Source organism: Pelodiscus sinensis, chromosome 24, assembly GCF_049634645.1.
Source record: "Pelodiscus sinensis isolate JC-2024 chromosome 24, ASM4963464v1, whole genome shotgun sequence".
Lineage (NCBI taxonomy): Eukaryota > Metazoa > Chordata > Testudines > Trionychidae > Pelodiscus > Pelodiscus sinensis.
Genome location: NC_134734.1, coordinates 1,157,632 through 1,170,351, shown reverse-complemented (window position 1 = coordinate 1,170,351; position 12,720 = coordinate 1,157,632). Strand labels below are relative to the sequence as shown.

General features: G+C 57.1%; 1 protein-coding gene across 1 annotated transcript; it reads right to left on the bottom strand.

Moving 5' to 3' along the window:
- Positions 1–640: 640 nt before the first annotated feature.
- LOC106731822 (CD177 antigen-like) lies at positions 641–9,835 on the bottom strand. The gene is made up of 8 exons (XM_075908214.1): positions 9,687–9,835; positions 8,521–8,637; positions 7,715–7,864; positions 7,188–7,328; positions 6,522–6,782; positions 2,271–2,423; positions 1,750–1,890; positions 641–971 (listed from the first exon to the last, which is right to left on the bottom strand). The coding sequence occupies exons 1-8, from the start codon at positions 9,733–9,735 to the stop codon at positions 790–792; spliced, it is 1,194 nt and encodes a 397-aa protein (XP_075764329.1). The 5' UTR covers positions 9,736–9,835; the 3' UTR covers positions 641–789.
- Between the last annotated feature and the right edge of the window lie 2,885 nt (positions 9,836–12,720).

The following is a 12,720-nucleotide window of genomic DNA, read 5'->3' as shown; positions in this document are numbered from 1 at the left end:
ACCTCCTCCCTTGCACCCCCGTAGGGTCTTTCTAAGCCTGATCTTCGGGCATGGAACAGCTTCTGTGTGAAGGGAGACTCAAAAGATTAGGGCTGTTCAGCATGGCAAAGAGAGGACTAAGGGATGATGTGACAGATCGCCAGAAAATCATGCAATAGGGTGGAGAACGTGACCAGAGAATTAATATTTCCCCCTTTCCCAGCATGCCACAACCTGTCCTCTCCCCTTGAAACTTCTTTCACACAAACAAGGGGATTTTTTTTCCAATCTGCAGTTAACCTTTGGAACTCCTTGCCACTGGATGTGCAGATGAGCACCAGATGAAAGGATCCAAAAAAGAGTTAGATCCATTCCTGGGCCACCAATAGCCAGGATGCATGGGGACAAACCCCCATGTTCTGGGGTCTCCCTAAATCTCCTTCTGCCAGAAGCCAGTAGGAGATATTGGGCAAGTCTGTCCTACATTAATGTGTGCTGTGCATGGCCCGAGAGTCCTGTGTTGCCATTGTCGGAGACAGGACATGGGACTAGCTGTGAACACTCTTACATTCTTACCTGGCTTCTTGACGGCCCGACCACAAGAATTAAATCCCCTACCCCCGTTGAATTCAATCAATAAATGAATCAATAATCCAAGGAATTTTCTTTCGGGGCTGTTTTATTCAGCACACAGACATCACGGGAGGTGACTCCATCGGGGAGCTCAGGCCCCCTGGTGGGAAGAGTGGGTAAGGCAGGCTGTGGGATGCTCTTCAGTGTGGTGTCGCCGTTGAAATGGGGGAGAGAAGATTAAGAAGCAGGCCGGTGACCCGCTAGTCCCAGAGCCAGCCCCATCGCGCTGGAGGCTGCTGTGCATTTGGCTGTGGTCACAGTTACACTGCTCCCTGCAATGGTCCCTGGATCCACTTTTAACTGGGCACAAGCGGACTCAGATGCGCAGCCCTTCATGACGGTCTGTAATGAGCTTTGACCTGCATGCGAGGGGAGAGTATGGGATGGAAAGCAGTAACTCGGTCCTCAGTCTGGACTAGGACACATCGTCTCCACCCCCATCCTCCATCTCCCCTTGGCTGTGCTCCTCCCAGACTGTCTGGCCTCGGACCGCCTCCCCCTTCTCCTCCGCTCTGACACGGAGTCCCGGTATGTCCATAATCCAGTCACCTGGAGCCCCAAACTAGAGCCCACCACCGACATCCAGATTGGATCAGGTCAGGATTAGCCCCACCGCTCATCTACAAAGCAGCAACTCGCTACTGGTGTTAGAAGTGGGATCATCAAGCAAGGTGGCTGGGTGGTGAGCTAAGACACCAGGATCGGACTGCACAAAACTAGCTTCACATCACTGCTCCTTGCCTCAGTTTCCCCATCTTTAAAATGGGAAGGAAAATCCTTGCTTTGCCCCCTTTGGAATACAGTCGCTTTGGGAACAAGGGTCATATCTCATGAGGGGTCCTTCGTCACAGGAGAGCACCCCAGTCTGGGTCAGTGCTCGGTCCAGGGCCTGGCACAGCAGGAGTCCCAGCACTAAGCCAGCTCCTCCCACAAAGAGTTTACAGATGAAACTATAAACTAACATTGGATGGAGGAGACCCTGAGGCCCAGAGAGGAGACTGGAGGGCACCGCTCGAACAGAACCCAGGAGTTCCGATCTGCAGCTGGTATCTTTCCTCCCTCCAGCACCTAGCTTCTGCCCTTTGCTGACTAGAACAACACAGGACAAATAACCCCGACAAAGCAGACACACGTTACCCATGTTGACGGTCCCAGCAGACTCGATACATTGGAACTCGGATCCGGTACAACTTACGATCTTCTCGCTGCACTGACCAGCGAACACAGAGAAGCAGGCTGGGCAGCGGCGGCCATTGGGTTTGGTGTCAGGCGGGGGCACTGGGAAGAGGGGGAGCAAACACACTCAGCTCACAGGACAAGCCCCAGGGAGAGTTGGGGTAGGGAGAGCAGCTGGGGGCTGCACCGATCAGCCCCGGATCCCCCTGCAGGGGGCGCTGCAGCTCTGGGGATGCCAGAGACAACAGGGGCAGGGGGGAGGTTTGCAGCTGGGATCCTTGGACCCGAGTGGGGTCAGCTGGGTTCACCCCTGGGGGGGAAGCTGCAGCCCCACCCACAAACCTCCACCCACCCAGGTGCTGAGTGTTATTCCATGGGGCCCCCTGGAGGGTGGGAGGACCAGACACAGGCAGGTAGGGGAGGGTCCAGGAGTGGGGGATGCTCAGGGCCGGAGGAGGCACGGCAGAGAGGGGGAGATTTACGTGTGACGTTGACTGTCCTGCAGGAGTCTCCTGTGCAGCAGGCGACGCCCGTCCTTGTCATTCCCATCCCAAAATGCACAGAGCTGGGGCCGGCTGTGCACTGGCTGGGCATCACGCAGCTCTTCAGGATGGTCTGGGACTTTATCTCCCCTGCTCAGGAGGAAAAGCCGGAGATTGATTCCCCTTCCATGCGCACCCCATTAACACCCTGCTCGTCTTCACGATGATGGCCCTGGGCTATTAGCTAGTCTCGAACTGTGGTGAAACTGAGGCACGGGGCGGGGCACTGACATATAATGCGAGGCTAGACTAAGTGATTTCAGCCCCTGAGCCGGCATTTAGATCCGTCACCCCCCTCTCCCCGACTGAGCTGTGGCTGAATCCTGGGGCCCTGAATCTCCTACCCGCAAGGCCCTTCCAATGTGAAATTTCCACCAGTGGCTACATGGAGGGGGGCAGATGTGCCCCCCACCTGCTGGGGCCTCCTTCGTGAGCGGATTGTGCCAGACACCCGATTCCAGCGAGAGCTTCCCGGCCGCGGTGCCAAGCCTGAGCTCGTACTAGAAACCCAACCTCTCAGTGGGGGGCGGGGCTTAGACCACACCCTCCCCCTCGGCATTTCCTATTGGCTGGCCCAGGCGGCTCCCACCCACCTGGATGCCTTTGGCCCTTCCCCAGGGGGCGCCAGCAGGTTCGTCACCTGGGCAGCTACAGGGGATGCTCCACCCAGCCAGCCCGCTCCGGCCCCGGGGAGGGGTAGAGCAGAGCCCAGGCGATGTCGGGGGCCTCGCTGGCCAAGCGGAGAAGCCGGACCCGTCGCTTGTGCCTCCTGCTCGGAGCCGGCTGGTGCATGTCGCGCCCTCTGGCTTATATAGCCAGGCCGGGGACCCGTGTTGATGCCAGGCAGCAGCTGTTCAAAGGTTCTGGCTTGATCAGATAACATCTGCCGATATCAGCTCCCCTCCCTGGCCCTGCCCACTCCTTGGCCCCACACAATGCCAGCCTGTTCCCTCCTGCTGCCGACAATGGGAAGAGGGGAACGAGAGAATCCCGCTCTCTGGAGGGCGAGGAGGGGTCGCGGGTCACACAAGGGACAGGGCAGCCGGACCCCAGGTTCAGATTCAGGTGCGTAAGGGCAGGACGCTTGGGTCCCCTCCTCACAGTCAGGAGGAGCCGGATCAAGTCAAGGAAACGGCCCCTGATGAAAGGCCTAGAAATCAGGGTGCGCAGGGAACATGCCCTGGCTGGGCTGGTTGAGCTGGGCTGCTCCTGCTTTGGGCAGGGGGCTGGATTTGATGCCCCCTGAGGTCTCTGCCCACCCTGTGGTTCTGTGAGTCTGAGTCACACCATGGCGCCTCCTGCTGGCTGTTCTGGGAATTACCTCTGGGTTCACCAGGGCGCCCTCCTCTACTGCCTCCCTCCCCAACATGCCTGCTCCCTGCCCTGCACCAACCTCCTCTGTACTTGGTTACCTGCCCCCTTCCAGGGCAACCTGTCTCCAGTCCAGCCACTGGCTTTATACCAGCGTTTCTCAAGCCGTGGGACGAGTCCCCTGGGGGTGCTCAAGAGAAGTCGGTGTGGGGCAGGGTAGATCAACACTGGCATTTGGAGAAAACGGAATGATTGTTTTAAGTGTTGCAGCGCTTTATTGGTTTTGTACTTATGACACCCAAAAACACCATCGCCCGCCTGGCTACAATGTAGTTGTTTAAACAAACGTGTTGCAATGGTAATGTCACCTTACTGGAGTTTAAGGGAAGCAGCCAGGTCACTGCTGCACCCATGGAGTGGGGTGTTTGCCCCAAAAGTTGGCACGAAGGGGGCCATGTGAGGTGTCAAAGCAAAGCTTACCTTCTACTGATTCTGTATATGCTCGTCATACATCAGTATAATGGCTGTGTGTGGAGTTAGGAATACGTACTCTGTGCGGAGACTGGAAGTTTATCTGTATATGGCTGAGCAATGAGTTCAGCCTATGGACATGCTAATTAGCAGGGCTCCAGGGACAAAGGTCTATTAAGTACCAGAGACCCACCTATGAAGGAATCTAGGTGCCTAGTTAGAGATCATGTGACTCTCTCCGGCTTGGAAGAAACCAGACGGGAGATAAATAGGCCACGTGGCTGACTCTATCTTGGTCTCCAGATCTGTTCCTGAGCCCACATGCGGCCTCACAGGGAATCACAAGCCGGGAAGGAAAGTGGACCCATCCTGATATAGCATGTGCACCGAGGACTTTTAAGCCAGCAGTTATAACATCTCTGCTGTGAGCCTGTATCGAGAACTGGGAGATTCGACGCATGTAACGTATGGTACTTTAACAACCTCACTCTCCTGCTTTTCGTTCTTTTAGTAATAAACCTTTAGATGGTAGATTCTAAAGGATTGGCTCAGCGTGATGTGTGGGTAAGATCCAGAGGGTAAATTGACCAGGGATCTGTGGCTGGTTTCTTGGAACCGGACAGAACTTGTCTGGGGATGGTGAGATTGGGCTCCAAAACCCCTCACCGGTGCATGAGGCCCAGGGGGTCTCTGGGGCACGGACATTGCTGGGGTGCTGGAGGGGTTTTGCTCCTGAGGCTTCTGGCTGGCTGAGCCGACAGCTGGAGCACTCTGTGGGACTGGTTTGTGGCCTGCTTGGGAGGGTCTCCAGTCTGGGAACTGTATAGAGCCCCGAATTGGAGCAATTCATGCTGAGCAGATGCCCTCAGTGGTGCCAGGACCCGGCCCGGTCTTTCACAGGTGGAAAAAAATGTTCTGTGTCGGAAAACTGTAGTTACTGGAGGTACTTATAACTCTTTTTTTTTAAAGGGGGTGTGACGGACCCCCCTCCCTCATGCTTTATGAAATGGACTTAAGGACAGGAATATACAGAGCTCAAAAGTGTGTGGAGTGAAGTATTTCATGTGACCCATCGATCTTCATGTCATGATCTGCTGGTTCTGTTCATCTGTCTTTGATGTAGGTATCGTTTTTGAGGTGTCAAATTAGACACACGGAGTGGGGAATACTTGGGAGGTTTCAAAGCTGAATGAAAGACACGGAGGGTGTTACCCTCAATTGTGAAACTTTGTCCTTCACTCTGAGCAGTGGTTGGTAGGGAGAAGCCTCAATTCTTTAACGAAAAGGATAGGAAAGCAGAGGTCTGGGTCTTTTGGGGGGGGGCTGCACCTGAAGGAAGGCGCCTGAGACCCAGGGTGGGGATGCAGCCCTGGGTTAGAGGGGCAGCCGGAAAAGAGGTTTGAGGGTGAGCGTTAGGAGTTTGTGCTGAGGTTTCAGTGTCGAATTAGCCAAGAATTTTGTTTCTTTTGATTTGTAACCTGCTTTGCTCTGCCTGTTCTCACTTATCACCACTTCAGTCCTACTGCTTGTACTTAATACAATCATTTCCTGTCAAACCCAGCGTAAGCGATTGTTACTGGGCGGGGGGGGGGGGGGGGGAACCGCTGTGCACATTCCCCTTTCATTGTTAAAGGGGGCTCACCTAATTCTTTGGGGTCTGATCCATCTGGGGAGTGCTACCCCAGGAGGCTGGGCCCTAAACTGTCCTCTCCTTGGACCTGAAGTGGTTCATTGTCTGTGCTGCTTCTCGGTGGGGGCAGGGACCTCAGCTCGGGGCCTTGACTGGGGGAGACCAGGGAGCTGGCCCAGCAGGACCGGGCGGTGAGGGGCCCCAGAGAGCAGGAAGGTGAGTGGCAGTGGCCTTGTCTGCACCCCGGCAGGCAGCCCCAAGGGTTTGTCTGTGACACCCTCCCCCCCATCATCACAAGGGGTACTTAACAAGGTTGGGAAACTGCTGTATACAATCCCAGAGCCGGCAGGGCCTCGAGACGTCATCAAGTCCCATCCCGTGACGGCAGGACCAAGCCCCACCAAGACCATCGCTCACAGGTGAGTGTCCATCCTGCTCTCCGGCATCTCCACGGTCGGGGACCCCAGAACCCCCCAGGCAACGTATCCCCATGTTTCATCACCCTGACAGGCAGGACCTTTTTCCTAATGTCCAACCCGAACCTCACTCGCTGCAGTTCAAGCCCGTTGCCTCCTGACAGCCCCTCCCATGAGAATTCCAGCGCGATAAAGCCAATCCCAAATCCCTCGCTCTCTGGATGGTTTTATTCACTGTAGCCGCCTCCAGGAGCAGTGACCCCACCCCGGGCAGAGAAGTCCCGTGTGAGGGCGGGCAGCTAGTGCCGGACGTAGGGGGACAGCGGAGCGCGACGGTGCTTGGCCCGGAGTAGGGGACTCAGGACAGAAGCCACAGGAGGAGGCCAGCGAGGGCTGGGAGGAGCCTGGCCAGTCCTAGAGCTGCACCCTCCCTGTGGGAGGTCGCGGAGCCTGGGCAGGAGCGCAGAACTGTGAGGGGCACTTTCCCTCCACCGGGGCCGTCTGAGCATTTGGCCGCAGTCAGAGTCACGTTGGATCCCACGAAGGTCCCCGAACCCACTTGGAACTGGTCCCAGGCGGACTCAGAAGCGCAGCCCTTCATGGTGAACTTGAATGGTCTTTCACCTGCATACAGGGGGAAAGCAGTAACTCAGTCCTCAGTCTGGATTGGGACACACCAGCCCCACCCTCATCCTCCATCTCCCCGTTGGCTCTGCTCCTTCCTGACTGCCTGGCCCACAATGGCCTCCCCATCCCCTCCGCTCTGACACAGGCTCCCGCTGTGTCCATAATCAAGTCACTTGCAGTCCCGAGCTAGAGCCCACCACTGGCGCACCGATGAATCTATAAACTAACAATGGATGGAGGAGAACTTGAGGCCCAGGGAGGGGAGCGGAGGGCAGCCCTGGAACAGAACCCAGGTGTCTCGAACTGCAGCCGGTATCTTCCCTCCCCCAGCACCTAGCTTCTGCCCTTTGGCGACTGGAACAACACAGGAGAAATAACCCCGACAAAGCAGACACACGTTACCCATATTGATGGTCCCAGCAGCCTCGAGACATTGGGTCTCAGATCCGATACAACTTACGGTCTCCTCTCTGCAGGGAGCAGGGGGAGCAGAGAAGCAGGCTGGGCAGAGGCGGCCATTGGGTTCGGTGTCAGGCGGGGGCACTGGGAAGAGGGGGGGCAAACGCAGTCAGCTCATGGAACGAGCCCCAGAGGGCGTTGGGGCAGGGAGAGCAGCTGGGGGCTGCACTGCTCAGCCCTGAATCCCCCTGCAGGGGGCGCTGCAGCTCTGGGGATGCCAGAGACAACAGGGGTAGGGGGGAGGTTTCCAGTGGGGATCCCTGGACCCGAGTGGGGTCAGCTGGGTTCACCCCCGGGGGGGTGGAGCTGCAGCCCCCCCCCCACAAACCTCCACCCACCCAGGTGCTGAGTGTTATTCCATGGGGCGCTCCCTGGAGGGTGGGAGGACCAGGCTCAGGCAGGTAGGGGAGGGTCCAGGCATGGGGGATGCTCAGGGCCGGAGGAGGCACGACAGAGAGGGGGAGATTTACGTGTGACGTTGACTGTCCTGCAGGCGTCTCCTGTGCAGCAGGCGATGCCCGTCCTTGTCATTCCTGTCCCAAAACGCACAGAGATGGGGCCGGCTGTGCACAGGCTGGGCGTCACGCAGCTCTTCAGGATGCCCTGGGACTTTATCTCCCCTGCTCAGGAGGAAAAGCCGGAGACTGATACCCCTTCCATGCGCACCCCGCTAACACCCCCCTCATCTTCAACCCTGAGCTATTAGCCAGCCTCGACCTGCGGGGAAACTGAGGCACAGGGCAGGGCAGTGACTCATCCTGCAAGGTTAGACTCATTGATTTCAGCCCCTGAGTCGGCATTTAGATCTGTCACCCGCCGCATCCCCACTGTCGCTTAATCCTGGAGCCCCCGAATCTCCTACCCGCAAGGCCCTTCCAGTGTGAAATTTCCACCAGTGGCTACATGGGAGGGGGAGGGCAGATGTGCCCCCACCTGCTGGGGTCTCCTTCGCGAGCGTTTTGTGCCAGACACCCGATTCCAGCGAGAGCTTCCCGGCCGCGGTGCCCAACCCGAGCTCGTACTACAAACCCAACCTCTCGGTGGGGGGCGGGGCTTAGGCCACACCTTCCCCCTCGGCATTTCCTATTGGCTGGCCCAGGCGGCTCCCACCCACCGGGCTGGCTTTGGCCCATCCCCAGGGCGCCCCGGCTGGTTTGTCTCCTGGGCAGCTACAGGGGATGCTCCACCCAGCCAGCCCGCTCCGGCCCCAGGGAGGGGTAGAGCAGAGCCCAGGCACCCGGAGTCCCCCTCCGGCGCTAGGCCCCAGCCCACCTACCCTGCGTGACTTCGATGAGGAAGATGCCGCAGGAGTCTTGCCCGGCGGGGCAGGGCTGCAGGCTGCCCGAGCAGTTCTGTCCCATTGCGGCGCACACCTCGCACTGCAGGCCGGCCCCTGTGGATGGAGCGAGAAGAGTGCGGGGCTCAATTTGTGGGGAAACTGAGGCACGGGACAGGTCTGTGACCCATTGCCCTCCCCTACCCCCTAGAGGAAGGTACGTGACACAAACCCCTCGGAGGCTGGAGGAGCAACTGGCACAAACCTCCTCTGTCCTTTAGCCTGCATGAGGGGTTGGGGGCAGTCGCCTGTGTTCCTAAAAACACCTGGAGAGACTCAGGGGCTGGGGTGTGTTGGCTGGGCTGCCCCGAGGGAAGGAGCCGGAGCGCCCGGGCGGCTTGGAGGAACAGCTGGGAAAGAAGTTTTCGGGGAGTGAGAGTCAGTTTGCTCTGAGCTTTCGGTGTCGAGTTACCCAAGCGCTTTGTTTCATCTGATTTGTCACCTGCTTTGCCTCCCTCTTCTCGCCTGTTCCCAGTCAGTCCTCCTGCTCGTACTGAGTACCATCGCTTGTGTTTCTATCACACCCAGTGTCAGGAGCTGTGACCTGGGGGCAACCAGTGTGCACATCCCCCTTAGCAAAGCCTTTGGGGTCTGATCTCATTTGGGAGGGGATCCCAGGAACCTGGGCCCTACACTTCCCTCTCCTTGGATCTGAAGTGGTTCAGTGTCTGTGCTGCTTCTTGGGGGCCAGGGACCTCAGCTGGGGTCTCGGCTGGGGGGGACCCGGGAGCTGGCCCAGCAGGACTGGGCGGTGAAGAGTTCAGAGAGCGGGAAGGCGAGAGGCAGTGCCCTAGGGTCACCCCCGAGGGGTCCTCTCTGACCACCCCCCAACACAGAAACAACGGCCCCTCATCCCCCAGTGGGAGCCCTGCCGTAGAAACACCGTTACCCTGCCTGGAGCCTGCATTGCTAAACCTGTTCCTCCTGTGACGGAAACTGGCTCCGTGCCAGACTGGAGGAAAATCCCCTCGGGAGTGTCCTTGGCTGCAGGCCAGCACTGACAGACGGCGACCAGGACACGTTTATAGAGCAGAGACCCTGGCAGGAGGCTCAGAGCTGTGGGCGTGTTGGCGAAGGTGGGAAATGGGGGGCCGAGCTCCACTCACCGGTGCCCAGCAGAGCAGCCAAGAGGCAGGCGGCCAGAGACACCGTCATGGTGCCGGGAGCAGGCGATGGGCGCTGGAGTCTCTGATGCAGCCCAATCTCCAGCTGAGGGGTGATCCCAGAGGGGCTGCAAGGAGATCAGACGGGGTCGGCACCACATGGGCCATGGGGGTGGAACCGGAGTGAGGCCCAGTCTCCAAGCACGCGCAGACCCGAGGGCTGTCACTCACCAGCGGCTCTGAAGGAGACGTTTGCCGGGGGTGATGTCGGCCAAGTGGGGAAGCTGAATCCGTCCCTTGCACCTCCAGCTCGGAGCCGGCTGGTGCATGTCGCGCCGTCTGGCTTATATAGCCGGGCCAGGGACCCACGGGGATGCCAGGCAGCAGCTGGTCAAAGGTTCTTGCTTGATCAGATAACATCTGCCAATATCAGCTCCTTTCACTCGCCCTGCCCATCCCTCGGCCCTGCACAGTGCCAGCCTGTTCCCTCCAGCTGCAGAGAATGGGAAGAGGGAAACTAGTGAACCCAGCTTCCAGGAGCGTGACAAGGGGTCGTGGGTCACACAAGGGACACGGCGGCCGGGCACCCAGATTCGGATTCAGGTGCGTAAGGGCAGGACGCTCGGGTCCCCTCCTCACAGTCAGGAGGAGCCGGATCAAGTCAAGGAAACGGCCCCTGATGAAAGGCCTAGAAATCAGGGTGCGCAGGGAACATGCCCTGGCTGGGCTGGTTGAGTTGGGCTGCTCCTGCTTTCGGCAGGGGGCTGGATTCGATGCCCCCTGAGTTCTCTACCCACCCTGGGGTTCTGTGAGTCTGAGTCACACCATGGCGCCTCCTGCTGGCTGTTCTGGGAATTACCTCTGGGTTCACCAGTGAGCCCTCCTCTAGTGGTGTCTAGCTACTGCCTCCCCCTCCCCCAACCCGCCTGCTCCTTGCCCCGCACCATCCTCCTCTGCGCTTGGTTACCTGCCCCCTTCCAGGGCAACCTGTCTCCAGTCCAGCCACTGGCTTTATACCAGCGTTTCTCAAGCAGTGGGACGAGTCCCCTGGGGGTGCTCAAGAGAAGTAGGGGTGGGGGGAGGGTAGGTCAACACTGGCATTTGGAGAAAACGGAATGATTGTTTTAAGTGTTGCAGCGCTTTATTGGTTTTGTACTTATTACACCCAAAAACGCCATCGCCTGCCTGCCTACAATGTAGTTGTTTAAACAAACGTGTTGCAATGGTAGTGTCACCTTACCGGAGTTTAAGGGAAGCAGCCAGGTCACTGCTGCGCCCATGGGGTGGGGTGTTCGCCCCAAAAGTTGGCACGAAGGGGGCCATGTGAGGTGTCAAAGCAAAGCTTACCTTGTACTGATTCTGTATATGCTCTTCATACATCAGTATAATGGCTGTGTGTGGAGTTAGGAATACATACTCTGTGCGGAGACTGGAAGTTTATCTGTATATGGCTGAGCAATGAGTTCAGCCTATGGACATGCTAATTAGCAGGGCTCCAGGGACAAAGGTCTATTAAGTACCAGAGACCCACCTATGAAGGAATCTAGGTGCCTAGTTAGAGATCATGTGACTTTCTCCGGCTTGGAAGAAACCAGACGGGGGATAAATAGGCCACGTGGCTGACTCTATCTTGGTCTCCAGATCTGTTCCTGAGCCCACATGCGGCCTCACAGGGAATCACAAGCCGGGAAGGAAAGTGGACCCATCCTGACATAGCATGTGCACCGAGGACTTTTAAGCCAGCAGTTATAACATCTCTGCTGTGAGCCTGTATCGAGAACTGGGAGATTCGACGCATGTAACGTATGGTACTTTAACAACCTCACTCTCCTGCTTTTCGTTCTTTTAGTAATAAACCTTTAGATGGTAGATTCTAAAGGATTGGCCCAGCGTGATTTGTGGGTAAGATCCAGAGGGTAAATTGACCAGGGATCTGTGGCTGGTTTCTTGGAACCGGACAGAACTTGTCTGGGGATGGTGAGATTGGGCTCCAAAACCCCTCACCGGTGCATGAGGCCCAGGGGGTCTCTGGGGCACAGACATTGCTGGGGTGCTGGAGGGGTTTTGCTCCTGAGGCTTCTGGCTGGCCGAGCTGACAGCTGGAGCACTCTGTGGGACTGGTTTGTGGCCTGCTTGGGAGGGTCTCCAGTCTGGGGACTGTATAGAGCCCCGAATTGGAGCAATTCATGCTGAGCAGATGCCCTCAGTGGTGCCAGGACCCGGCCCGGTCTTTCACAGGTGGAAAAAAATGTTGTGTGTCGGAAAACTGTAGTTACTGGAGGTACTTATAACTCTTTTTTTTTAAAGGGGGTGTGACGGACCCCCCTCCCTCATGCTTTATGAAATGGACTTAAGGACAGGAATATACAGAGCTCAAAAGTGTGTGGAGTGAAGTATTTCATGTGACCCATCGATCTTCATGTCATGATCTGCTGGTTCTGTTCATCTGTCTTTGATGTAGGTATCGTTTTTGAGGTGTCAAATTAGACACATGGAGTGGGGAATACTTGGGAGGTTTCAAAGCTGAATGAAAGACACGGAGGGTGTTACCCTCAACTGTGAAACTTTGTCCTTCACTCTGAGACGTGGTTGGTAGGAAGTAGCCTCAATTCTTTAACGAAAAGAATAGGAAAGCAGAGGTCTGGGTCTTTTTGGGGGGCTGCACCTGAAGGAAGGCGTCTGAGACCCAGGGTGGGGATGCAGCCTTGGTTTAGAGGGGCAGCCGGAAAAGAGGTTTGAGGGTGAGGTGAGGAGTTTGTGCTGAGGTTTCAGTGTCAAATTAGCCAAGAATTTTGTTTCTTTTGATTTGTAACCTGCTTTGCTCTGCCTGTTCTCACTTATCACCACTTCAGTCCTACTGCTTGTACTTAATACAATCATTTCCTGTCAAACCCAGTGCAGGCGATTGTTACTGGGGGCGGGGACCGCTGTGCACATTCCCCTTTCACTGCTAAAGGGAGCTCACCTAATTCTTTGGGGTCTGATCCATCTGGGGAGTGCTACCCCAGGAGGCTGGGCCCTAAACTGCACTCTCCTT